At 48.4% G+C, this 25,123-nt stretch overlaps 9 protein-coding genes across 9 annotated transcripts; 2 read left to right on the plus strand and 7 right to left on the minus strand.

Annotated features, from left to right (window-relative positions):
• Positions 1–779: 779 nt before the first annotated feature.
• On the minus strand, positions 780–2,539 carry BDV38DRAFT_44306 (FAD-dependent oxidoreductase). Its single transcript, XM_032063355.1, has 5 exons — positions 2,010–2,539; positions 1,637–1,922; positions 1,280–1,576; positions 1,121–1,196; positions 780–1,055 (listed from the first exon to the last, which is right to left on the minus strand). The coding sequence occupies exons 1-5, from the start codon at positions 2,385–2,387 to the stop codon at positions 878–880; spliced, it is 1,215 nt and encodes a 404-aa protein (XP_031915564.1). The 5' UTR covers positions 2,388–2,539; the 3' UTR covers positions 780–877.
• Positions 2,540–3,150: 611 nt separating this feature from the next.
• BDV38DRAFT_241633 (uncharacterized protein) lies at positions 3,151–4,609 on the minus strand. Its single transcript, XM_032054036.1, has 6 exons — positions 4,402–4,609; positions 4,299–4,335; positions 4,185–4,252; positions 3,927–4,118; positions 3,571–3,870; positions 3,151–3,445 (listed from the first exon to the last, which is right to left on the minus strand). Exons 1-6 carry the CDS (start codon positions 4,576–4,578, stop codon positions 3,161–3,163), a joined length of 1,059 nt encoding a protein of 352 aa, XP_031915565.1. The 5' UTR covers positions 4,579–4,609; the 3' UTR covers positions 3,151–3,160.
• A 650-nt stretch (positions 4,610–5,259) lies between these two features.
• Positions 5,260–7,392, plus strand: BDV38DRAFT_44343 (putative MFS transporter). Its single transcript, XM_032063357.1, has 4 exons — positions 5,260–5,627; positions 5,726–5,834; positions 5,971–6,512; positions 6,588–7,392. The coding sequence occupies exons 1-4, from the start codon at positions 5,409–5,411 to the stop codon at positions 7,212–7,214; spliced, it is 1,497 nt and encodes a 498-aa protein (XP_031915566.1). The 5' UTR covers positions 5,260–5,408; the 3' UTR covers positions 7,215–7,392.
• Positions 7,353–9,222, minus strand: BDV38DRAFT_44335 (uncharacterized protein). The gene is made up of 3 exons (XM_032063356.1): positions 8,562–9,222; positions 7,615–8,506; positions 7,353–7,559 (listed from the first exon to the last, which is right to left on the minus strand). The coding sequence occupies exons 1-3, from the start codon at positions 9,138–9,140 to the stop codon at positions 7,492–7,494; spliced, it is 1,539 nt and encodes a 512-aa protein (XP_031915567.1). The 5' UTR covers positions 9,141–9,222; the 3' UTR covers positions 7,353–7,491.
• A 1,529-nt stretch (positions 9,223–10,751) lies between these two features.
• Positions 10,752–11,392, minus strand: BDV38DRAFT_280859 (uncharacterized protein; the record flags this gene model as incomplete). The annotated part of the gene is made up of 4 exons (XM_032059405.1): positions 10,752–10,869; positions 10,949–11,099; positions 11,166–11,225; positions 11,275–11,392. 4 exons carry the CDS (start codon positions 11,390–11,392, stop codon positions 10,752–10,754), a joined length of 447 nt encoding a protein of 148 aa, XP_031915568.1.
• A 3,332-nt stretch (positions 11,393–14,724) lies between these two features.
• On the minus strand, positions 14,725–17,290 carry BDV38DRAFT_291229 (caspase domain-containing protein; the record flags this gene model as incomplete). Its single annotated transcript, XM_032061691.1, has 3 exons — positions 15,254–17,290; positions 15,027–15,203; positions 14,725–14,967 (listed from the first exon to the last, which is right to left on the minus strand). The coding sequence occupies exons 1-3, from the start codon at positions 17,276–17,278 to the stop codon at positions 14,725–14,727; spliced, it is 2,445 nt and encodes an 814-aa protein (XP_031915569.1). The 5' UTR covers positions 17,279–17,290.
• Positions 17,291–18,928: 1,638 nt separating this feature from the next.
• BDV38DRAFT_280861 (uncharacterized protein) lies at positions 18,929–19,251 on the minus strand (the record flags this gene model as incomplete). Its single annotated transcript, XM_032059406.1, has 2 exons — positions 18,929–18,949; positions 19,000–19,251. 2 exons carry the CDS (start codon positions 19,249–19,251, stop codon positions 18,929–18,931), a joined length of 273 nt encoding a protein of 90 aa, XP_031915570.1.
• An 886-nt stretch (positions 19,252–20,137) lies between these two features.
• On the minus strand, positions 20,138–20,554 carry BDV38DRAFT_280862 (ribosomal protein S36 family protein; the record flags this gene model as incomplete). The annotated part of the gene is made up of 2 exons (XM_032059407.1): positions 20,138–20,421; positions 20,479–20,554. 2 exons carry the CDS (start codon positions 20,552–20,554, stop codon positions 20,138–20,140), a joined length of 360 nt encoding a protein of 119 aa, XP_031915571.1.
• Positions 20,555–22,959: 2,405 nt separating this feature from the next.
• Positions 22,960–24,104, plus strand: BDV38DRAFT_269706 (uncharacterized protein; the record flags this gene model as incomplete). The annotated part of the gene is made up of 3 exons (XM_032057015.1): positions 22,960–23,324; positions 23,377–23,695; positions 23,754–24,104. The coding sequence occupies 3 exons, from the start codon at positions 22,960–22,962 to the stop codon at positions 24,102–24,104; spliced, it is 1,035 nt and encodes a 344-aa protein (XP_031915572.1).
• Between the last annotated feature and the right edge of the window lie 1,019 nt (positions 24,105–25,123).

Raw genomic sequence — 25,123 nt, forward strand, 5'->3', positions numbered from 1 at the left:
AGAATGATATTGAGCCCAAACAGGTCGTATTATGATGAAAATGATGCCCAAGTTGATGCGAATCGATGGCTGCGGATGATGAGCTTGCTGTGGATGGAAAAAGACAAGAAAACAAAGACTTCAGGGAAGGAGACGAAGTGGCGCGTTTGGGTTTAGGGTATTCTTATGTAATCCGCTTCGGATGCCTAATTTGGCTTTATTATTGCCTGAATTATGCCTTATTGCTGCCTTGATGCCTTAGCTCTGTGACCCTAATGTTAACCCTAATGCTGAGCCTAATGTTAATGCTAATGTTAACACTATGACCCTAAACTTGACCCTGCCAAGCACTGCATTTCGGGTCATGCTATTTCGCGCCACCGGTTGCTGACCTTATGGAAACATCTGCGATGATTTCTTGAACTTTTCCAACTTGACAGCACATGCCTTTTTTCATTGAGATTTCTTGCTGGAGTGGAATACTGAACGATTGGTCAAAGGCTCAGGTAATTTATTGCATTCGATGTCATCCCGGAACTTTCTGGTTGTAGTAGCCATGGCACAGCAGATGAATGACCAGAGATATGATCCAATAATGTGACTCTGTCTCGACTGAAGGATGATTGTAATCTGAACCGTATCTGTAACGGCATCATGCGTGTTACAAACCTTGGGTGGTTCTTTGCGAGCAAGACATTGCATTGACTATGGACATAAGATTTGTACAGACGTTGCTTTTACATACCATTCACTTTTACCTCATGGAAGGTTCAATTACAACGTATTATTTGCTTGTATTCCAGCAAAGTCTTGTCTATCATAATCTCATCTCACTTGTTCTTCATACGCTATACCTCCAAGTACTCGATCTCTGATCCAAGTCTAAAGACAGGGGGTCTTATTCATCCTCCTTAAGCACCCTCTTGGAAACCAGGGGGCTTCCATTCAAAATCTTCTCAAAATCATGCGCATCAAGACATGCCTGTCTCGAATTTAGAACAGAGGTTTCCGCACGGGTAAAGATATCCTGTTCATATGCGGCGACGGAAGAACGAAGGGCGTCGAGTGTGAACGAGCTACACCTCTTTGTTAGCACACCATTTCATCCATGAACAGAATTAGACTGGGAATGGCATCATACTCCCTCGACGTAAAATCAATCCTCTTAACCAGATCCTGGACATCCACGATGGCGTTATTGGCACCTTCACCTCTGACTACATTCCTCGAGTTAGTACACAGCCCCTTCCCAAGAAGAACATCACATTTAGCAAGAACTAGGAAGAAAAGGAGGACAAACACATGGTCATAGTATGCGCCGAATCACCCACAAGAACCACACGAGGATGACCTCTTTGCCGCCGGGGACTGAAAATCCAATCCGCGACACGGATCGAAACCACCTCCGTCTCATCCGGTACCTGGTGAATAAGAGACCGGAACGGATCGGCCCAGTTCGCCGTTAGAGATTTCATTAGGGCAATGCGCTCCGCATTCGACTCGGGGAATTCGATACCCTTCGATTCCGCCCAGGAGACGATAAGCTGGCAGTGGTATTTGTCTGTGCTGTCGGAGAAGTTGTTGGGGGTGTCAAGGACTATATCTCATCAGTATCTGCGTTTTATGCTCTGGATAATCATGATGGTGATGTACGTACAGCTGAAGAAGAGATACACGTTGGTATCTGGATGTGCGCCTTGGAAGATGAAAGGGTCGATTTTCTGGGCGCCTTTCATTTCCTCAGGCGTGTATAGTGCTGTTGCGCCGAGGAGTTGGACGGGTAGCGGTTGCATTTCGTGGTTGTCTGGATAGAGGATTTGTCGGGAGAGGGACCGTGATCCGTCGCAGCTGAGGAGGATACGGCCTGTACATGATGAACCGTCTTCGAAATGGGCTGTTACGGAATCCGGGGTTGATTCGATATCTTTGAGGGATTTATTCCACTATCATTTATTTCGAATATTAAATTTCGGTTTCTCATGACAGTGTTGTTTATCATGGCTCTCTATCCATGGATTCATGAACCTCACCTGCACTTGAATCCCACTCGTCAACAACTGACGCATTCGCACCCGACTAACCCGAATCCGCTCCGCCGCGGGGACATTATAAAGCGCCTCCCCAGACTTCAGATCGAAGAACTGGTAGCGACCTGTATCACCGCGCGCAGCCGCCTCCTTGTTAACGTACGTCTCTGGCAGTTGTGCGACGATGTCCTCCGGAAGCAACTGCCGCAATGCGGGCAATGCCCAGTGCAGAGTGAGGCCCCATCCACCGCTCCGTGCGTCGATGGCCGAGTCGCGTTCGAAGACCTGGAACGGGACGCCATGAGTTTTGAGATATTGGGCTAGGATCAGGCCGCTGATGCCGGCGCCGACGATGAGCACGGGGAGTTGTTCGTCGGCCATGGTTGACGCTCGGGTCTCTATCGATCTATCTATCGAAGTAAGGGAAAGTGGGATGGATAGCCCGCTGATCCTTGTCTGTTCCTGGGCGAAAGAGAGAGGGGGGAAGGGGGGTATCTCAATCTGTTGGGGTTGGGAGATAATCTAGACTCGTTGGATGGTGCGATATGGACATGAAGGTGGAGCTGGGTAGTCTGGCCCGAAGGAAGAGAATCCCGGTTATAGTATATTGGCTGCGTGCTATAACGATGGGTTATTAAGGTTGAGCCGGTGCATTTACCGTCTCTGTGCCTATTTGCTGCGGCCGAAGATTACATTGACAGCGTCCCCACTCGATTGAGACACGGCTAAGCATGTAAAACTTAAGCAAAGAACATTCACGAGACGGACGGCACGCCGAGATGCTTGGGCTCATCTTAACCCGCTCGGGATAAACCCGGGAGATCCACTGGCGTTGACTTCCACCCGTAGCGCGAGCCCTAATTTATCTGTCTCATAATCTCATTCCTCGAGGATCACGTCGGCTCTCCCAACCCCTGCTTAGTGAAACTTACACCGGAGTCTCCTCCGTCGGACGAGGTCGTATTGACGGATACCTTCGGAATCTTAACCAACCTCAAACATGTCCCCCTTGCTTCGACGCAGTATTAGTGCTTACTCTGGCTGTCTTTCCTGTCCTCCCTCTATCCAGTAGTAAGTACAGAGCAAATAATAAGACTCATACTACGCTAGTCTAATGAATGAACATAGTAATTAAAGTCATTATACAAGACTAACTAAACCATCCCCTTAGATATTTTGCGCTCTAATGACACTCGCACCTCCACCGTCATCTCGATCCCCCCATGGCCAGGCCCCAAACTATCCATGATTAACTCCTCGCTAGGTGTTCGTCTCGGATGCGCCGGCGCCGATGCAGTCGATCGCAATTGAGATCGCGGATCCTTCCACGATTCCAAAACATAATGACCCCGACTCTCGTACGCGTTACTATTCGATCGGAAATCCCGCACCAGCCCCTTTAACAGCGGGGCCAAGTAGGGAATGCAGGAGATGATATTCTAGAAACATGTTAGCTTTAGATCATGGATGAACCCTTTGTTTTTCATTCTTTTCTTTTTAGGTCGTGCCTTTGTAGGGACCTTGTAGGGAGGGAGTTAAATGGATAAATTGGGGGAGTACTTACACCGACATTAAACTCGATCGTGCCCCAAAGCACCAACGCAGTGGAATTGCCGTCCCCGTAAGCTACACGGTGGATTTGGGTTAACCGCATGATCGAACAGATGGTCGTGAATAGCCCTAGGAGGAATAGACACACGACGCCCGCTTTCTGGGCGGGTTTGATCTTCAGCCGGAGCAAGAGCGGGATGGGTAAGAAGATGATCATAAGGTCGCAGATGATGGTGAAGATGGCTAGACCGTAGAATGTGCCTCCGACGGGGAGACAAGTGCCTGTTATATCTGTTCGCCAGGCGAGTTGGACCTGTTATTCTTGTATCAGTGGTGACTTTTTTCTGGGTTAGGAAATGAGGAACATACAGGATTACAGTTGAAGATTAGGGCCAGTGCGCCGGCGATGTGCCCTAGTGTGGAGATGGTGAGGACTGTCCAGATGAGGACTCGGTAGAAGGATAGTGATGTTTTGCTGAGGAGGCGTAGATAGCTGAGGCAGAGCGAGGCTTTGAAGCCGGCGATGCCGATTTGGTAGAAGGGTCGACCGGCATAGTTGAGCTATATATGATTAGTTGGAGGAGTTCATAGAGATCGATGCAAGAGAGTGAGTGTCAAGCACTGTACCTTTTTATAGGTTGGTAGGTTTTCTTTTGGGCGCAGGTTGAGTGGCAGTCCCAGCCCGTATTTGCTTTCTGTGGCTATGAGCGCTCGCCTGTTACATTGGTAGCAATTACTTACGAGAGATACATAGAGCGCTGTAGATGACGCTGAAGAGCTGGATCAGGTTAATGGGATGGCCTCCACCAAATCATCTGATCTTTCTATGAAGAATGCGACTCACCATACTCATCACCATCACATAGTCCGCAGTGCCCAGTCGACGAGCATGCGCCCGAAGGCCCAGCCGCAGACAGACAGTAATGACCATCAAGATAGTCAGGCTAAGACAGACCCCCAGAATCTCTCGATACTGGGACTGAGCCTCGACCTCTGGAGCGGCATGGTGCACCCAGCCCATCGTTTAGACCAGCATAGGTAGGTATATCGACGAAAAGAAGCGCAAACAAGGCATCAAGAAAGGCGCAGAGCTTTGGAACAGCTATTTTAACGCACGACTGCCTAATATGCGACCTCTGCATCATGACACCCAATGCATACGCCCCCCTTGCACCCTCGTCCTCCACCACCTGGACGTCAATCTTGTTTGCTTGTTCTGGAAAAGGCTAGACATCATTCCAAGACAAGGATGAGACATTCCACCGAGCTCGCATGGCGTAACCCTCGTGTAGGTGTCGTCCGCAAGGAGTGCACGTTGTGATCGCGAAACAGACTATAATCAAATTACAATTCCACCTAATCCTCCAGGATTTAACCACAAATTAAAAACTAAACCTTACGATTTCCGTAGTCTGTCTAGCTTTGTTCCGCAAAACCCACTTCCCACCGCAAGTCTCACCCAATACACACACACATACACTAAAGCGGTGGTCCATTTAGGGCAAATGCATGCAGCAAGGACCCAAAGCATCGATGGCCTGGTGTCGCGCAAACCATTGGCTTTGGCGGAGTTACTTCAATTAAATCATAATTATACTTCTCCTTCCCTCGCCCAATAGAGTTTTGCCAGGGTTGAGTTCTGACTGGCAGGACTGACTCGGAGGTTTTCTTGCGCTGACACTGGTAGCATTTTTTTTTCTTCTTTTCGTGTCCTTGCCTGCGCTGCGGCATTTCTTCTCCCCTTCTTTTGAGCAGTTTTTCTGTTTGCTGCCCACTTGTTGCGTGTTCTTTGAACATCCTTTTCTTTTCTTTTTCTTTTTCTTGTTCCTTTTCACTTGGGTTTTAATCCCCATGGGGGAAGAAGAAAAGAAACATTCCGACGCCGTAGTGGCGCAGACCATCCCCGCGAACCGAGTCGATGATGCAGTCGAGTACCTGGAGGGGCATTCGGGCGTGGTCGACATCCAGGATGTAGACATACGCGCATTGCGTCGCAAGATCGATTACCGCATTATCCCGTTCATGTTCTGTTGCTATGTGCTGCAATTTTTGGATAAAGTCATGCTGAACGTATGTTTTTTATCCCTTGTTTTAAACCCTAGCAAATCGCAATCAGCAGTCGGATCAGAGAGAGACGGACTAAATGCGGTTTTTCTTTCAAAGAGTAGTATGCCGCGGTTATGGGGATAAAGAAAGATCTCGGGCTAGTAGGGAATGATTTCTCAAATACGGCGACTTGGTTCTTTATTGCGTATTTGATTGCGGAAGTTCCTAATGGTATGTCTATCTATCGATCTACTGTCCTTTTACTTACCCCTCTTCTTCTACTGTTGTCCTGGAAGAGGGGATATGGTCGTTTGAATTGATTCATTGGAAGGAATTGAATGCGATGACTGATCTGGACTGGGAAAAGTGTATCTCCTTCAAAAGACTCCCGCTGCGAAATGGCTCGGTCTAAATGTTACCCTTTGGGGTGTCGCAGCAGCAGCCTCGGCTGGCGCCCATGATTATCGGAGCTTGCTCGTTTCGCGAATCTTCCTGGGTATCTTCGAGGCCACCATCGGACCCTCGCTGATGCTTCTCAGCAGCCAATTCTACACGCGCAGTGAACAGGCCCCGCGATTCACCTTCTGGTACCTCGGGCTAGGCGTGGCGCAGATCATCGGGGGGATCATCTCGTTTGCGTTTCAGCAGGTGCATCACACGTTTGCCGGGTGGCGGATTATGTTTCTGGTGTTGGGACTGGTGACGATGTTGGTCGGGGTACTGACGATGCTTTTCATTCCCGATACGCCGATGAAGGCGCGGTGGTTGAGCGAGACCGAGAAGGTTGCATTGTTGCGACATGTCAGTGTGAATCAGACGGGGGTGTGGAGTAGTCGGGTCGATATGAGGCAAATCTGGGAGGCGGTTGGGGATGTACAGTTGTGGTTGTTAACATTGACGACCATTTGTGTAAGTCACTCTGCTATTCCTTGCCCACCAGGGAAAAAAAAATGAAGGGAGTGCTAACAAGAAGATATACGACAGACGTCCGTATCCTCCGGGGTGGTCACGACATACTCGGCAACCCTAATCAACGGCTTCGGGTTTACGCCTCCGCACTCGGCGCTGCTGAACACGCCCTCCGGCATCGTCAGCATCTTCTTTACGTTAGCCGTCGGGATCGGGATCCGCAGAGTCTCCCACCGCTGGGCGTGGTTCATCTTCTGTACGATTCCCGGGATCATCGGTGGGGCGCTGATGTCGTTCTTGCCGAAGCATAACAAGGCCGGGGTCTTGATTGGCATTTACCTGGTCAATGCGATTGTTGCTACGCTGCCCATTCTCTACCAGTGGACGATGGCGAACTGCGCCGGACACACGAAGCGCGCGTTCTCCAGTGCCCTCGTAGCTGGGTCGTTCTCCGTGGGTAATATTATCGGTCCGCAGACGTTCCAAGCGAGGGATGCGCCAGAGTATCGCCCGGCGAAGATCGCCGTGTTGGCGACCCAGGCCGCGGCGGGGACCCTGGCGTTTGTGTTGTTTTTGTATTATGTATGGGAGAACCGGAGACGTGTGAAGGCTGCGGGTGAAGGCGAGGAAGAGGTTATTGATGAGCCGAAGTGGGCTGGGCTGACCGATAGAGAGAATCGATGGTTTCGGTATGTGTATTAGGACTGTCTGGATAATGTTGGTGCTTTCTGGGAGGACGACGTTTGATTCAAAATTAAGAATGAAGTATATAACAGACGTATATAGGAAGTATAAAAATGCATGAATCGTTTGGAATGCAATAGAAATCAAACATCAATCTCATTAGTTCATGGACGATGCTTCTTCATTAAAACGTAGTAAATGTCGAACGCCCAACATCATGTTGCGCTCATGGACTCGAAGTGTATATGTTACATGAGAATTTCCCAACACATGAAGCAAGAGCACAATACACGGTCTAATAAAGGGCCTCTATCAAGTAGATAGCTCCGAAGACCAAGAAAGCCACAGCGCCGCCAAGAGTCACTAGGATCAAGTTAGCGGATATTCACAGAAATCAAAGAATCGCCAAAACACTTACCGACTCGCATGCTGACGCGACCCGCAATAGCACTTCCTCCAATCACTGCCGCAGCCGTGCAGAGGCCGTGCCCGGAGATCGCGCCGACCGTCACCCACCAGTAATCTTGTCCCGCGGCCATCGCAATGGTCGCGATTTGACTACGGTCACCCCATTCACCAAGGAAGGTCATGACGAACGTTTGGACCCATGCGGGGCTGAGAAGAAGCGAGAAAAGATTGTTCACGCCCGAGAGCATGTCATCCAGGCGACGGCCCCGCGAGGGGGAAGATCCCCGGGACGAAGAAGAGGAGAGACTCTCCGGCGGCGAAGGCAGACGGTTACCCGCCGAACGAGACTTGCCGCGTCCAGCACGGCCTGATTCCAGAGAGTGAGGGGTCACGGACGAGCGACGCCGGCTCTTACGAAGTTGTTCCTGTTCCTTTTCCTCGAGTTCCATCTCGACCTCCTTCATCTCCTCGCCAACACCTTCATCGGGCGACATCTCTCGGCCTTCCTTCAGCATCTTCAGTCCGAACACAAAAAACAGGATGGCGGCCAGCAACTTGGTCATGGACTTGGGGATCAGTGTCGGAACGGCGTGTCCGAGAATGGCTGACAGCACGGTCATGACAAAAAGCGCGGCGAAGGCGGCAGAGAAGACGAGGAGACGTGGGTGCCGCATAGCCATCAAGGCAGCGACCAAGAATGTCTTGTCGCCAATTTCGGAAACCACAATCATAGTAAACGAGGCAATGAGCGAGTGCATCACATCTACTGGCTCTTCAGGTGTACCGGGGATCTTGGCGGTAGAGCCCTTCGGAGTATTGAGCCCAAGGGGGTCATCGTTCACGGAGGCCGGGGATTTGGGATGGGGGATGTCGTGTGGTTTCTCAGGCAAATCGGCGGGTTTCTGGATTCTAGTTAGCCTTGTACGCACGCCAAATCTAGTAAGGATTGAAATTTACCTCAACGACGCCCATTTTAGAATCAGAGGGCTTGCCGTCCTTGTCCTCGGACGCAGGGGCTTTCTGCTGTTCACTATGAGGCAAGGGAGGAGCTTCCTTCGGGCGATCTGGCACTTTCTCGCCTGGAGTTGTGCTGCCCTTTTGCTTCTCTGACACTCCGCCCTCTGTTCCACGTGTGCCCTCCTTCGGACCCGTCCGATGCGGATCATCCATCACCCCATCGTTCGAATGAGGAATTGGCTTGCCGTCGGGACCCAAATGCTCCGTGGATTTGGTGTCCGCCTGTTCTTCCGTCTTCGCGGTGCCCGTTTTCTTGCGATCCCGTTCCGCACTGGTCTCGACCCAAGGACCAGCGTGTGGCCGGCCATCTTTGCCGTCAACCGGGGCGTCCTGCGTCCCTTTAGGGGAGACCTTGGGGGCAGCGAGTCCATCTACGGCGGCATTGGGGACCGTAGCATCGCGCTCTACAACGGTGGGATCGAGCGAATTCGCCGGGTTCGGGGCCAAGTCTGTCAGGGCCGTCGCGATGGCGGGGAGGAGAAAGAGGAGAAACGGTGACGAGAGGCGCTGAACCTTCATGGTGACAATGCGGTTCAGGGTGTTCTAAAATAGAGTCTGGATTGAAAGATGTTCACGGGCTACAGCCCATGAAAGGGCAATGGTTAAGCCGCAAAGTTGAAGGTGGATTCAGGACGCTATGATCGATGACGATCCGTTGATGGTAAAGCCACGACAACAGATTCTCAGCGGATTATATAGCGGCGCGGAACAATCGTAGCAACGACGAAGTTTAGGGATCCAAACGAAGGAATGAAAACAAGAAGAGAAAAATTACTAACGAGGAGACCTGAAGAAGAAAAGAAGAACAGGAGAACAGACGCAGGACAAGAAATTCCAGAAAGGCTGGGTTGGCCGCAAAAGGAAAGGGGCAATCGCCCCGTCACGTGGGGGTCCGCTTGCGGTACGCTTTATCGCACGTGACCTAGACACCAGCAAACCATGCAAACTATCCCCATTCGGCAATCAGGCACATGGTTCTCCTGATTGGCTCATTACCCATTATCATTCTAGAATCTCTTGATTTATCCTTCATTTGATCTTTCGCTATGAATTGGGTGGAATCGAAAGAACACGAAAATTATCAGACCTTGTTGAAACGGCTGATCGTCAACAGAACTCGTCATGTTCCCGTTAGCTTAATCTATGTTCCACTATTTTTATCCTGCCAAGAGCGTCCGCTCCACTGCATTACACATCGTCCCGCTCTCATTGGAATATAATAATATCATGGTGGGATAGGGGTGGCCAACAGTCACCGCTCGATGGCTCAAGATGACAGCTACTCATCCTGGGAATATTTGGAAATGCATTGCAAACGATTCAGATACTGCAACAGCGGCGATGGCTGGTCTATCTTCCGTGTCGAAGTTTTAGGTACATCGAGTTTGAGGATGTCCTTCCGAAGTACCTGGAACGGGAGATTTTTCCATCGTTGTTCTTCATGACCTGTGGAGTTCCAACATGGTGGGCTAGAGGGCCTTGGAGGAATTTGCGTAACAATCTTGGATTACTTCTCTTGTCATGCATAATACGCACGGGTGAAGGAGAGGTATTTCTTATCTTCGGCCTCTTTCTTTGACCAAGTACGCTGTATTGCATGTACTGCGTTATAGTTCAAGCACTCCGCCACATATGTATATTGACGAGACATTGCCCAAGGAATTATGTAAAGGGGAAGAGGGAAAGTCATAAGCCAAGTAAAGGACATAAGGCCGAGTTTCAATTATCACTTGCTAACCAACATGAAGGGAAGCTGTACTGCTGAGAAGCAAATGGTTATTTGGTCAACGGCATGTCTCCATGTCTGGTCGAGCAATGAGATTCAGAGATCGCACGAGGCTCAGGTAGACGAGAATGCAAAGGAGCGAGTGTTCTACACAGTATATCTGCGGCAAGATGACTCGAGGACAGACATGTCGGGCTGGATGAAGTCGAGTTAAGTCAACCCCGAAAGAGTAGAGTCTTTTGACTAACCATGCCATAAGCTATTTTATAGTGAGTTCAACAAACAGTATTCCGTCCGAAATATACATTTGGGGTTGGCAGATATAACTTTTCAACTAATATATACACCACTCTTAATCTCCGCTAGAGCACCCAGCCTTACGCCTACGACGATATCCAGCATGTCTAGGAGCAGTTGGTTCCGCCATAGACGAAGGTTCCATCGGAGTTTTCGCAACCACAGGTGCCGTCCTTAGGGCTCTTAATGCATCCGGTTCCGACACCAGATGACTCCCCGTTGTCACTGTACGACAATCCAGTCAGCATATGCTGGCTTCCTGACCACACATAAATGTATATCCATAATGCAGAGGACAACTTACTTCCAGAAGAAAGTCCAACAATCCTCATCAGAATCCGTCATCTCTGCGTCCGTAGGCGCAGTGCAGGTGTAGGCCTTGCATGTCCCGTAGGGAGCACCGTGAGAGGAGTCGTATTGGTGGTCAGTGACGAAGACGGCGAAGGTTTGTGTCTCTGTAAATGTTATTAGCATAGATGTAAGTAGGAAGATTAACAGGAAAGCTGAGGCAGATAGCGTACCAGAAGTTCTCGTGTTGTGGGAGCACTCAGCAGCCTGGATAGCAGTAGAGGTCTTGGCAGCTGTTTACTTGTGAGTCTCGTAATAGCTTTGCAGGAGAAGACCACGCACGGTTGCAATTGAGTTTACCAGGACACTTGCCCTTGGTGTTCGATGACGCCGGTGAGAGGGTGGCAGCCGCCAGAGAAGCGCTGAAGGCGAGAGCGATGAAGGGTTTAGCAGAGACCATTTTGAGGATTTGCAGTTAGAGTGAGCTACTGGACAGGAGAATCATAGAGATGACTGTAGCGCTTTTATATCTGGGAGGAATAGAATGTTTGTATTGCTGTCGCGTAGTCCTGTCTATTAAACTAAGTCATGATGAAACTACGGGGTAGCCCGTTTCACCAGAGTGGATCACATCGGTCGTTCTAGAATTGGGTTAAATCCCGAAGGTCAACCGGAATATTCGAGTCAGGAGAGCTTGTCTTAATTAAAGAAGGTCCACTTGGTTTGGCTATGAGACTGAAGCCTCTCGGGGCATTGTTGTGAGACCATGCCGGGGTAAAAGCCATGAGGGAATCAACGCAGGTTGACAGGTAGACTCTAATTAATCTACCAGCCGATGCTAGAAGAATAGCCACCAGTGTTATGTAAAAATAGTATGTATGTTCAATTTAGGGTAGAATGTGGGAAAGAAAGAGCGAGGGAATGGCATGACGAATGCCGTCGAATATACGCCCTACGACCCCTGCTAGTCAAGTCCTGTAGCTTCAGATGTAGTCGAAAGCTGACGTCTTCTAGACCACAGCCCATACAGCCTACCTTTAGACGATGATTTGGTTAGCCAGAAAGAAGTTTCTCATGCAAACCGTGTTTCATCTGTGGACAGCGCTAATGAATTGTTTGGATGTTAGTGGCGGAGCACAGGAATTTTAGCCCACAGCAGCCATGGATGAGCCGTTATGGTCTCGGGACTTACTACTCCGCACGCAACGAGTCTCCAGTGTAGTAGGGGAGAATAAAGTATGGGATTAGTTAACATAGATCTAGAGCTGCAGGTGGTCTTTCCGAAGGATACTCCTTTGGCATCACAAATGAGGAGGGAACTTAGCAATCCCTATAAAGTGGTTGTGTTAAAAACGACGACAAATCCCTGTTGGCTACATTTCAGCCTGTCTCTCGACCGCAATGGAGAGAAACAGGGCTGATACTGATACGGCACACATCGTCATATGTCCTATGAGCTTGGAATATTGAGATTCGCACGATACCCACTACAGTATATATTTAGTAGAAGTGTTGCCGCTGTATTTTCTCCTGCTCTGGTAAGCGCGACCTTCGGAATTCCGCTGCTTTGGACGGAATGTCCACCTCATCCAAATGTTGATGTGAAGACCATATATTTTATGCGTAGGAACAGAGTGCTACTGCAGTAGCTCGTCTTATAGACAACCTGATACCCTTTCGCACCGTCTCGCTTTCTATCTCTTCAAAGAGTCCGTTACGGCAGAATGGAAACCACAAAACTGCGTTTGGCAAGTTCTGCTCAAAAATGGCATTGTCTTGTATAAAATTCCTTGTACCGATGTAGGGAGCGAAAAGATCATGTTGATCCCTGTGGGCTGTCTCGCTTACTGATCGTGGGTGGAACTATCAGAACCACAGTATCAAGGGTGGTCCTATTATATTTTTGTATATAAATAGCTGGTAAAATTCGCACAAGGAAATGATATACAAGCACCCCCACAGAGACCAGCTCGATCTTTTTACACCTTGTTACAGTAGCAAGACATAGCGAGTCTAACTAGCCAGTGAAAAATTCTTAAAGAATAGTAGTCACGGGCATAATGTATTTCTCATTGAGAATATTAATTTAGTCTGGAACTTTATCTACAGCACCCAACAAGAGCGAAAGTATATACTCCGTAGAGTTATGATTCATCCACTGATTTCCACCTAACCTCATTTTGAAGCGACGCCTGCAGTGCTCCGTGTGACTCGTGATGTCCTATATCCGCACAACTTACCCTTTTGGGTCATGGTGGCCTTGCCTATCCTGCGCGTCTTTAAGATTCATTGGCTCTCCGAGGAAAATCGAGCGAGGTACAGGCTCTGTATTACATGGGTTACAAGCATGGTCTATTGCACCTGTGTGCTCATCACTCGGTGGTTTTATCCACTGTTGCCTGGGTTCTTGAGGCATTGTCATGTTTATCATATGAAGAGAGAGTTACGAAGATATGTAAAATAGATTGTGAGCATAATTTCTGCCAACATGTGGATGAAGCCAACTTAACACACGAGAATGGGTACTACAGGAACGGGTGCTTTCACGTCGACCAATCTTTATGTTGTCGGGCATCTAGTGGGAGTGTGGAGATGGTGTTCGCTATAACAACGTCACTAGGCTAAAGTGCCCTCTTTCAAGATCATATTTTATGGACCCCGATTTTCCTGAACTACTGTATAGCTTGAGTATGGTAATGACACTCAAATTCATCCGAGAACTCATCCAAGATTATACCAAGCGAGGTCTCACCCTTGAGACAGATAGGGTTGTTGTATTCCCTGGGTTAGCCAGACGTTTAAGCGAAGCTCTGCTCATGCATCGGAATTATGGTGTCTTTGAAAAGGTTATGTATAGACTCTCGTTATGGAAGCGGCTTGATTCCAAAACAAAGCCAATTGCACATAAAAAGGGGAAATCATGTTCCCGGTCCTGGATGGCGTAAGTTGGGCAAGCACTATTTATGATAACTTCACCCCTCAAGGTTTCAGGCCGTCTCGGACTTGCTCCCAATCATTTGAATATTGAAATTGAAATCTTGGAGAATGGTGAGACGCGACAGGAAAATGAGCATTATATTGCTACCGCAGGTCGGAACATAGTGGGCTCGTTATTCTTCGACACAGATAAGACTGAATTCATATCTTGTGTTGTGGTCGGGATGGACTTTGACGATGCACGGGAAGACCCTTACAAGCGATATTACATACTGGTCGTATGCAGAACATGGAGAAGCGGATATCATCAGAGGCTGGGCGTTGGGGAAATAAGACAAGCTTCATTTCAAAAAAGAGTAGGAAGGGCAAGCTCATTTGAGTTCAAGACCTGTTTAGCGAGGGACATGGTCCCCCACTGCTGGCCAATAGATAAGAAGGGCAGAGCTGAATCTTAAACACTCTGCATACTCTCATACACGATATACTCATTTCCGACGAAACAAAAACGATTTCTCATGGTCAAGACTGAGTGTTTAGGACAGAGTAGGCGTTTACAGGTGCATATACACTTGGCTTAGGCCCGAGAGGAAATGGCATGTTTTCAGTATTTGATCCTCATCTTTGGCTTGAGTTGTATGATGTATTGCACAAATCTAGCCTGGCCTTCCTTCCCTTTTAACGAAATATGTATATTGATTTTTATAGAAAGGTTTGTATTTCTAATATCGGATCCTTTACCATCCACGGTTGTCGTTCCCTCTTGTGAACCATGCAAAATTGATTTTGATCATCTTGAACAACCGTAGTGGGGTTGACATGGTCATAGTATGAGAAAAGGATAAAGAGAGATTTGATTCATACCAATTCCTGTCCGGCAGCATACTTCTCAAGTCGTAGGTTGGGCTTATTCGCAAAGTACGCCGTCGCTCCAGCGGGGACCCGGTCGTTTTCGATATACAAGATCTTCTCCGGACCCTTAAATATGCTAATCACACCGAAGCCTTCACTTCGAGACCAGAGAGGAAAGGTAGCAACACAGCATCCACATTCATCCGTTTGGGAAGCAAGAGTCTTTCTAGTCGCCGGACCGTTGAATGTCTACCATATTGCTGTTAGCCTCAATCTAAGTGAAAGGGTCGATTATCGGTAAGGAGTACCGTTGTGCCAAAGTTTATGCCAGCACCTGTGGCGGAAGCATTTATCCCTACGTCTGATAGCATTCGATTAGGTCGGTACTTAGATACCACGACTGTTATCTCCTCGGTATGCTGGTTTATGACTCGAATGCATGGTGGGATATTCTTGCTGGTTCGGAGGATGGCCCCGAAGATGCCCTATTGAGTAGATCAGCAGCAGGGTATGAATGACCTTTGACGTGGCTTACCTTCGGTACGGAGTCTAAAGGATAGCTCAGAGCATCTGCCCATTCGACCACCGTCTCTGGCTCTGGTAGATTCGCGGCTAGAATACACTGGTCCGCTGGTTCGTCCAGGGCATCGTAAAAAACGGTTTCGCTGGAGGAATCGTCGTCTAGATCAGGAACATCATCCAAATTGGCACACTTCGCGTGAAGTCGGAATGGAACGTGGACGACATCGTAAAGGTGAGCTGCAGTTTTGACAAACTCGGCGGCGTCGCGCAGAATATCTACGTCGAGGTTTACCGATTCCACCAAATAGTTGAGACTAACTGGGCGGTTAGATACCAGAATAACAAACCTCTCCTCTACAGGAAGGTCAGCTGCAACCCCGTTTGGCCAAGATATTTCCGAGCCCACAAGCTCATCAAAGGAATTACTTCCAAGTGTTATATCAAGCTCAGCAGGGAGCTCAATACCCAGGGGCCATGCTCCGGTCAAGGATGAAACAGTACCGACAACATTGATATTCAGCACGGAAACGTAGAGAGTAGTACTGCCGGCGTTCTCGAGACAGATATAGACGGACTCTCCCTCGGTAATGTGATCGCTGCCCGCCATTTGGAAATTGACCTTCGGTTCGCCGTCTTCCACGGTACCAACTGTTACCTGTAAGTTATGTGTCAAAAGGTCCTGTCTTCTTTCGCAGCGTAATTCTCGAACACGCTTTGCGCGGGCGAGCAGCTCTGCATCGGCAATAATGTCACTGAATGTTTGAGATGTTTCCTCTTCCGTGCTGTCGATCGAGCGTGTTCTGACTCGGACGCCTTGGTTATCGACCAGCACAATAGAGCCCTCTTCATGGCGAAATTCCGCTAAGGGAGTCTTCTTGTCGTCCGGACTGGAAGGTCTGAGGTATCTAGATTCTTCCACTCCCGCTTGGAGACCGTCCAGGCCTTGGGGAAGAGACACAGGTAACTTGTCAACGACGTCCCGTTTCAAAAAGGCCAATGCACCCTCGCGGTGTATACTCCTCCATGATGGCATATGGGTTAGGACGGCTTTAGATTTGAATGCAGCCACAGCTGTAACGGTAGCTTCCACGATTGGTTCCCCGTCTTCTGCCTCATCCGGGTTAAAGGGAACAACAGTGTAAATGTTCCCCTTTCGCACACCAACCACACTTCCTGCGTCAATCATGGCCTTACCATTCTCCATTCTGACGTACAGCGCCCCTGATTTGACATGCTGCAGAGAAAAGTGTGCCCGGGTGTCAGGTCCTTCAACCTGCGGATGTTGCCACTGGTGTCTGGTATTAACCAGCTGACAGACCCTGACAAGCGTAGTCCTCCACGACACATCAACGCCATCCGTCTCATTCATAGCCTTGGCCAAGGCATCAGTCAAGGCCCCTGACCATTGTCCACGCGCATTGATATGCTCACAAGCACTTTCCGCGGTGGCCGCGGCAGCAATCCGAACCGCATACGGGTTCCCTAACTGAAACACCTCCCCATGGAAATAGCCTTTCTCCCGAAGCTGTTTCAAGTACAAATTCAAATCATGGAACTGTACTTTTGAAAGACTTTTGTGTTTAACGGGTTCCTCATCTGGATCCCGGAACATCCTACCAGAGTGACAGCAGTCGATCACAATAGTAACGTTCCGTGTTTTGTCCGTCGTATCACGAAGCAGGTATGATATTTCCACATCGAGGATGCCTCGGAAGTCCCCTTCGGTTGATTCGTCGTAGTCGACTGGGACAAGAAACTGGAACTGCCATGATTTGTTCTTCTCCTTTCGCTTTTCGTCGTGGACTAGGGCTCCGTGTCCTGAGTAGTAGATCACCACGGCGTCGCCGGGAGAGGTGATCTCGATCAACTTATTCCAGGCCTCTATAATGCCAGCACGGGTTGCATTTTCGTTGTAGCAGGGGATTATCTCGAAGTCTCTTTTTGTGAGAAGACCTTCCATGGTCTTGACGTCGTTCAGGGTTCCATTTAGGCCTCCATAGGTACTGGCGATTAAGAGGGCTCGTTTGCTAGACGACATTTCGGGTATGTCACTTCTAAACTAAACAGGCTTCGGCTTTAGTTTTATACAGCAGTGTGAGGACGAGGAGGTAGCTGCAGGTTTAGGTGACTCAGGTCCTGGTCCCATCCGCGCTATCTTCTTAAATAAGATACTGTCAAATTTTGTAGTCGTGGAATCGCCAGCAACGTCATATTCTATTGGAACGAGAGACTTGACCCAAACAGGGTAGGAGGAATGACAGGGATATAATAGGGGGATATATGTATTAGGCATTGATGCAGTGGCCCGAATGACTAGTCGCAGCTGCATGCAGCCGTACATATCGGTCCGAAGGTGGGATGCGAGTTACAACCTCGCGGGGCTGCCGAACAACCCCTCAGTAAGTGGATGAAAATGTGGACAATGAAAAGTACAAACCTCGTAAATCAGTACCGATTAGTCTGTGACTTTCCTCGAACGTTGCGTGGGAGTTACTTGGTACTCAGTGTTTTGAGAGAAGTAGGGTTGTATACAACGACATCCGTTCTTAGGCGGGAGCATAGGATATGGCAGCAATCGACAAAGCAGGGGCAACCACTGAAGTTTGCCACAACACCATCTACCTTGCCATGTCTTTTCAAGTTATCGCAGGCTTGAACTAGTCTCTGGGCAGCCACTTGGCTTCTGGATTCCACGACAGCCATGAAAGATATCATATGCAGTCTGCCAGTCGGGATATGAAGCACTCGACGTAATATCATTGTTCCCATGATTCCATCAAGAGACTGAAAACGTGGACATGGTGGGACTTCTTAAATTGGGTAGTACTACATACAACATCACCAATCTGACCGTGCGATGATTGAGAAACGTAGCATACCTCCTGCGAGGATCCCCAGTTATAATTTGGCTCCTATTGCCGAAGTTATCCACAACACCTCATATTATCCTGGATTTGAACCGGGATATACTTAGGGAAACTCATGTACATCTCAGACACATCTTGCTAGAGCAACTCCTGCCACGCAATATGATTTGTTGGCAAGAGGGATGATTGCATTTCAGCCAATGGAATGGATTAGAAGTATTCACGACCTATTCATGCACAGTCGGACAAAATGGGAGGCAGTACACCCTTATCGCCTTTAACACAGCGAGCACCATATTATTCTTAACTTACTGAAATGTGTCGGACTCCTGGCAATGATGGCCCCAACCTGTGAGGAGCTAGGGACCTGTTATATATGTCCGATAGCGGTCGGTGACTGGTTAATTCGATATTTTGCTAGCTGATTATAATGGGCCTGTAGAGGGTCACTTGTAGGGGATGCTATCACTCCTCCTATATCTTTCTAGTTCTTCGATCCGGCTAGATATTACCTACGGTAGATTACGCACTTGCCAAAGCTACCTGCCCAACCGCTGTAAATCGAATGTAACTACAAGTCTACATCTAATGGTTGCCCAACAGTACATGCAGTAGACCTCAACTAAGACAAGAATGCATGCACGTTACTAGACATAAATGGAACTAAGACCATGAAAATAAATAATTAGAGACACAACAACTAAAACCCGAGATCCTTGAAGCGAAACAAGGCCTCACGTTTCATTATCACCATGGGGAGCCACAACGGAGGTAAACCCGTTGATAGTATTGCGAGCATGTCTAAGCCTCTTCCACGACCTTTAAAGCCATTCAAAATACCCCTGTCAATCGTCAATGCTCCATCGCGTCACTACATTTCAACATTGCACACCTCGGAACGGTCATACGAACAGCAAAACCTATCATTATTACTATTTAGCACGGCAGACTCGAGTAGGGCAATAATAGTAACCACACCCGCTGTTCGGGTCTGCAGAAGGTGCAGCTTCTTTTTGGTCTCTCCTGGGGCGAACGCATTATCTTTCTCAGCGGCAGTAGGTAAGTCCTCGTCGCCCTCAACTGGGAGACTAGAAACAAGGACAAGGTAAGAAAGGAGAAAGGCGAGGAAATAGAGGACCTTCATTTTGGATTAATGTCTATTCGAGGCGTTGAACCCGATAAGAGGAGACTAGAGTTTGAAATATGGGGGATGTCGAAGGGCTGGGAATGTACGTGGATTTAGGGAAAGACAAACCCAAAGGGGAAATATTTATAGTGTGATCCAGTACCAAGGTGAACTCCTATCTAGCGTGATGTCTTTCTCTCATTCCAGAATTGCTGGGCAGTATTGTGATATTGTCAGTTGTAATGAAGTACCGAAGTCAGGAACACTATATTAATTGCCCTAGTTAAGCAAGGGTTCTGTTTTTCCAGTTCAGCTGAAAGCAGAAATTTAGTTGTGAGACGCTAACAGTGAAGATCCTTGGCTTCTAAAGCAAAAGGAGGAATCCTTCTATTACATCTACTGATCCTTTCTTTCGGCACCAAGGATTGTGAAGTTGAGGCGTTGATGCTTCGCACTCGGCTTGCTTAAAACCAGGTGAAACAACGAACCTAGGAAGTAGCGACTAATGGATAAGCAACCAGAAGAAGATCGATATATAAATGACTGTATACTCCAATGTTGAGCACTAATATGTAATACTGATTCGCATGACACTTAGACAAATTGGTAATAACGCCAAGAGAGAAATATGAACCGCCGACGCCTGGCTGTGCAGATAGACAACAAAGACACCACGCCTCCCTGAGCCAAAGAAAGGAACAAGAACAGAAAACCACGAATGTACCGTATATCCTTCATGCTGAAACTGTTGTATATCACAGGCCTTGAAAGAGTGTAGCCTGACCCTTGAATTACTTCATGAATCCGAGGTGAATGGAATAGTCAGAGCTTCAAAGTGTCCAAATAACACCTGAACCTCCTGGGCCACCATTAAGCGTTCCTGTCTATACAAAATAACAGGAAGTTAAGAGAGGAGGGTGGCACTGCCAGACTCGATAGCGTCAATTTCCGCTTCTGTGTATGGAAGGTGGTGGGTCTGTGAGGAGAAATCCACGCGGTCGATGTATTCTCGGCTGGGGTTGATGGGCTTCCGAGAGGTACCAGAGCCCGAATTCACGAAGCGGCGCATAAGGGACGCCTGGTGAAGTGGGCCATGCTGATAGGCCCTAGTGCGATAGGCGGCAAAAGAGTCATAAGAGCTGCTTGCGGACGACATAGAGATGGATCGAGGCTGGTGGCCAACCGAGACTAAACAGAATTTTCCAATTAGCGCATCCCAACGTTATGTCAATGGAGAGTCCATACGGGTGACAAAATGCTGACCAAGAGCCCGGATACGAGAAGCCCGAGCAGTGTTTTGGAGAGTAATGGTAGGGTGCATTGTGTAAGATCCGAAGAGAAACCAGGCCAATCGAATTAGGATAGGTGGATACTGATGGAGGTGAGGCAATAGGGGCCGTTCGGAAGATTCTCGGTATCTGTCCGCTAGAGCAAGAGAGGCAAGTTTGTAATTCTATGGGTGACAAGTTGGAGAGAGTTGAACTGCGTAGTAGGGAGAGAAACAGAACACAGAAGTTATAGGAATCGAAAGTCAAGTAGATCGATGTAGTTATCAGCCCCTCCTCAAGATATCATTTATATGTACCTTCCCGACTACGAAGCCAACAGCATGGATGCCTAAAAGTCTCCCTGATGTGATCCATTCAGTCTCGCATTCTTCGGATTCGGCAGAGGTTCCCGAGGTAGGATGAGACGCTCACACAAAGGATCCATGGGGAACAACGGGATTCCTTCGTTCCAGGTGGAAGTTCACCAGTCAAGGCCTTCCATTCTATACTCTGCCGGAAGACAGGACCGACGGCTGATGCCACAGCCCAGAAACAAAGATCGGTTCAACCATGTGATGCTCTGTTTTGTTCCAGAGTCCAAAGTTTGCCTGTCCAGTGAAGGCATCCTGAGCTATATTCTTCGATTCTGTATCGAGACACTCTGTAATTTTATCCTTAAAAGTGTACTTACAGTAGCCGAGTCACCTAGAAATAGCACACGGTATCTACAAGCAGTACCTTCCCCTTTGCAAAGATATATACTGGGTCGAATATTGGAACATAGACGGTATAAGGGTTGACAGAAATTGCACAAATAGCCACGTGATCAGTATATAGCGCAGTAAACATGCAGCGTTTGAGAGCCCTCCAACATTACTTCCTGAAATCAGACATTCAGTGATCCGGTCTTTCTTCTGAGTTTTGTTCTGAATATGCATTCATCACGATGGTTCTAGCAAGACCACCGACTTCAGGGCTTGGACTGCTGGAATTACGACAACGTCCAGAAACCGGCTGATGTAGAATGAGGGATAGTTGCTGATGATACGGAGTTCTACAATATCATGAACAGGTATTTTACGTCTTCTTAGTGCCTTGTGCGGGTCAACTACGGCGAGAAGCCTTTTCTGAAGGTACGAGAAAGAAGAGCGGCGGCAATGCATTCTACAAACAGGTATGTTCTTTGAAATGTGGACAACGGCACATAGGTGCTTGGAACAAGTGGCTTATTATCGTAGGAAACCCCATTTAGCAAATCTTCTCTGATAAACACATGGGACGTGCAGCTGAAATTGTACCGGCCCATATTGTTAGAAAACAGCCCTTACTATCTTTAATGGTTTTGTATGCTCATCTACTTGAAAAGCCATCGGATGGGAACCCCCAGCCTAGATTCTACCGTGTGGTTGAGTTTGCCGCTTGCGCTTGTGCAAGTTAATGGGGACTCGTTCTAGTATAGCGTCAGGCACGATATCATTAGGTCGAAGTCCCAGATGCCTAATCCCTAGAGGCCGAATATTTCTAAATAATACCCGGTTAGATTCTATTTCTCAGCTTCAACTTCAGATGAGAGAATATGCCCTTGGATATGCGAAGTGGGCCGCCCCGCCCCTAGCTAGTGATGGTCACATGGGATTTGTTATTTCAGAATGCTTGGGTAGAGGCTTTTCATGTTAGTAATTGGGTTCTAGTAGCTAGGGCTCGGGTTTGGCTATTGACTGGAAAATCGGATGCAGGGTTCGGCGAGCTCCACACTGACCAGTAGGTGGACATGTCGTGAGGATAGCCCCACGGGGAAGAATTGCATTCAATGCCGGGCAGCCGCCGAAGTGCTACTTGCTTGAAAATCGGGAAGAGCAGTATAGTCTGGAGTCCCCACGGGGCTTCACGCCCCAGTTTATCCTAACCGATGTCCTGACACGCCCCCTGGGGGTGGGACACCCATGATATACACTGAACCCGAGCCGAAAGAGCTATTCAAAGTTCGAGCCGAGCTGATCTTGTGAGTGCAGGGCTCTCTATTGGAGATGTTGGGGGTGGGGCGGTGGCTGTTTCGCTCCTTGGTTCCTCGGAAACAGAACCCGATCCTTGAAAGGCAGAGGCGCTTCTAACAGGAAACTGACTGGTGTGTACAGGGCGAGGGTTCTTTTGCACATCCGAGTTTCTGGAAAGCTTGGCTCTCGGGATCGCTAGCACTACCAAGTTTCGTGGTGGAAAAGTGTACCGTTTTGGGATAATCTGAATACCCTCATCCGATCCCCGAGCCGAGTGCCTCGTGACCTTTCCCATTCGAACCTGGGGGCGTGAACCAAGTCTTGCCATGCCAGAAGACATACAAATAAGGGCGCAATTCATCTAGCACGTTCAGTTCAACAAAACAACATCCTTCAATACTATAACCTCCTATCAAACGCAAAGCACGCCTTTCAAAGAAACTTCACTTCCTTCCAATAAAACAATGGCACCTGCAGCACTCATCGCCCCAGAGCCGCCCGTCGTCATCGGGCCGGCCACCAAGAAGGCTACACGGCCTTCCAGCACGCTTCCCCAGTCCCTTATCGACGGTGCTCGCATCGCTAAGAAGGACACCTTCGACGCAGCCAAGCATCTCAACTTCCAACCCCCGAAGCGCATCTACACCATGGAGGAGATCGGCCTGGAAGGGCAGGGCATCTCCCCTCACGCCGGCTCGGACCCCTTCAACCTCTTTAACGAGGAGGCCATCAAGCAGATGAGGGCAGAGATCTTCAGTGATGAAGTCCTGGCTGACTGCCAGTATTCGTCTACTTTCAATAAGCACATGGTCCGCGGCATGGGCCCAGCGTACGTTCTACTGACGCTTGGCGATTTTAGCGGCTTTGACTAACTTTACTAGACGCGCTCCCTTCACCTACGCTGCATGGAACGACCCTGAAGTTCTCCGCCGCATCTCCGAGGTGGCCGGCATCGACCTCATCCCTTCCGTCGACTTCGAAATCGCCAACATTAATATCTCTGTCAACAGCAACCCCGACCAACCTGTGCCGGAACAGCAGGTCCCGTCCAACGATGAGCTGCCCGCCGTTGCTTGGCACTATGACAGCTTCCCCTTTGTCTGTGTGACTATGCTCTCTGACTGCACTGGCATGGTTGGTGGTGAAACAGCTTTGCGCACACCTTCCGGTGACATTATGAAAGTCCGGGGCCCAGCAATGGTATGTGATAGGATTTCACCGGACATATTTCTCGAACGCAGACTAACTCAATTTGTAGGGAACTGCCGTTGTTCTGCAGGGACGGTACATCGAGCATCAGGCATTGAAGGCCCTCGGCGGTCGTGAGCGGATTAGCATGGTCACTTGCTTCCGTCCCAAGGACCCCATGGTCCGCGATGAGACTGTCCTGGTCGGTGTCCGTGGTATCAGCAACATTTCCGAGCTCTACACCCAATACACCGAGTACCGTCTGGAGCTTTTGGAGGAGCGTCTTCGCCTTAAGCAGAAGGAGGAGCGCCGCCGTGTCGTGGCCAACCGGCCATTTGATATTGCTGATATGCGGCAGTTCTTGAAGGAACAGAAGTCCTTCCTGGAGTCGATGTTGGAGGAGATCATTGAAATCGACTAATCTTTTAAACTACTGAGATGTGTATGATGGTTTGTGGGCATTTGGGTTCGTTGGTCATGTTTTTGCAAGTTGAATGTTAGCGGCATGGTACTTTTGCGATTTTTTCTTTACTCAATGTATTGCAGTCTTCAGAAGTTTGATGAAATTCAATAATAGAGTTAAACTATGAAAATCCCTTCCCACATTAACACAATATTTGAGCTTAGCTCTCTTGATTCCTCGCTCTGTGCAATTGGCTAGGATGGCTTGCAGACTTGACTAGAGCAAATCAGCTCCTGATCTGTACTATGGTGTCGTTATTCCTACCTCTTTGACATACTGCACACTTATATATATCCTGTGATATTTAACCACATATCGTATCTGTTTCGCATCTCATATAACGATTGACTATGCCACTAGATGTTTATTTCCTGAATTTTCTGCTTCCCTGGGCCTCGCGAAGGCTATCGTGGACTCTTGAGTCTTTCTATAAAGCTACCTATATCAAACCACTCATCTCCAGACTTTTCTACCGATAGAGTCTAGATAGTTGATTGAGTTGAAGTTCTGTGCTTCCTTAATTGTAGTTTCTACACAGATTAGGCATAATGGTTTTAGCTAAATATACAGTTGATTACGATGCCGTTTTACGTTGCTTTGTTATCCAATTTCCAAAGTATGTCTTCTTACATTAAAGATAAAAAAATATATTTCCAGATCAGAAATAAAGAGTCCGCCCCCTGTTCACATAAACGTACACCACACACACCTTGTCCTCGTGAACATCCTTCCTGCAATTGAAGCTATACTACTAGTCTACTCACCGTACATGAATTAACCACATACGGTAAAAAGTTCCCCGAAGCCTAGAATCTTAGAGATGCAATGCAGGCCAAGTTGACGTGCATCACTTGACTGCAAAATATTGACGTATGCCGAAGCGCGTGGGTTGTGTCGTCGGCTTTAGAACCCGAGATAGGGTCGGTAAGCGGCATTGATCCGATCTTTGATCCGAGGCCGCTCGAATCACTTGCTTC

This window comes from Aspergillus pseudotamarii, assembly GCF_009193445.1.
Source record: "Aspergillus pseudotamarii strain CBS 117625 unplaced genomic scaffold BDV38scaffold_15, whole genome shotgun sequence".
NCBI lineage: Eukaryota > Fungi > Ascomycota > Eurotiomycetes > Eurotiales > Aspergillaceae > Aspergillus > Aspergillus pseudotamarii.

Bases quoted from the DNA above. Each gene is read 5' to 3' on its own strand.
- BDV38DRAFT_44343 (XM_032063357.1), top strand. From the start codon at position 5,409: ATGGGGGAAGAAGAAAAGAAACATTCCGACGCCGTAGTGGCGCAGACC. The intron at 5,835-5,970 runs GTATGTCTATCT...GACTGGGAAAAG, and splicing joins GATTGCGGAAGTTCCTAATG to TGTATCTCCTTCAAAAGACT. The intron at 6,513-6,587 runs GTAAGTCACTCT...GATATACGACAG, and splicing joins TAACATTGACGACCATTTGT to ACGTCCGTATCCTCCGGGGT.
- BDV38DRAFT_44335 (XM_032063356.1), bottom strand. From the start codon at position 9,140: ATGAAGGTTCAGCGCCTCTCGTCACCGTTTCTCCTCTTTCTCCTCCCC. The intron at 8,507-8,561 runs GTAAATTTCAAT...ACTAGAATCCAG, and splicing joins CTAAAATGGGCGTCGTTGAG to AAACCCGCCGATTTGCCTGA. The intron at 7,560-7,614 runs GTAAGTGTTTTG...ACTTGATCCTAG, and splicing joins TCGCGTCAGCATGCGAGTCG to TGACTCTTGGCGGCGCTGTG.
- BDV38DRAFT_241633 (XM_032054036.1), bottom strand. From the start codon at position 4,578: ATGGGCTGGGTGCACCATGCCGCTCCAGAGGTCGAGGCTCAGTCCCAG. The intron at 4,336-4,401 runs GTGAGTCGCATT...AACCTGATCCAG, and splicing joins ATGTGATGGTGATGAGTATG to CTCTTCAGCGTCATCTACAG. The intron at 4,253-4,298 runs GTAAGTAATTGC...TCATAGCCACAG, and splicing joins CAGCGCTCTATGTATCTCTC to AAAGCAAATACGGGCTGGGA.
- BDV38DRAFT_44306 (XM_032063355.1), bottom strand. From the start codon at position 2,387: ATGGCCGACGAACAACTCCCCGTGCTCATCGTCGGCGCCGGCATCAGC. The intron at 1,923-2,009 runs GTGAGGTTCATG...AATAAATGATAG, and splicing joins CGAGTGGGATTCAAGTGCAG to TGGAATAAATCCCTCAAAGA. The intron at 1,056-1,120 runs GTATGATGCCAT...AAAGAGGTGTAG, and splicing joins ATTGATTTTACGTCGAGGGA to CTCGTTCACACTCGACGCCC.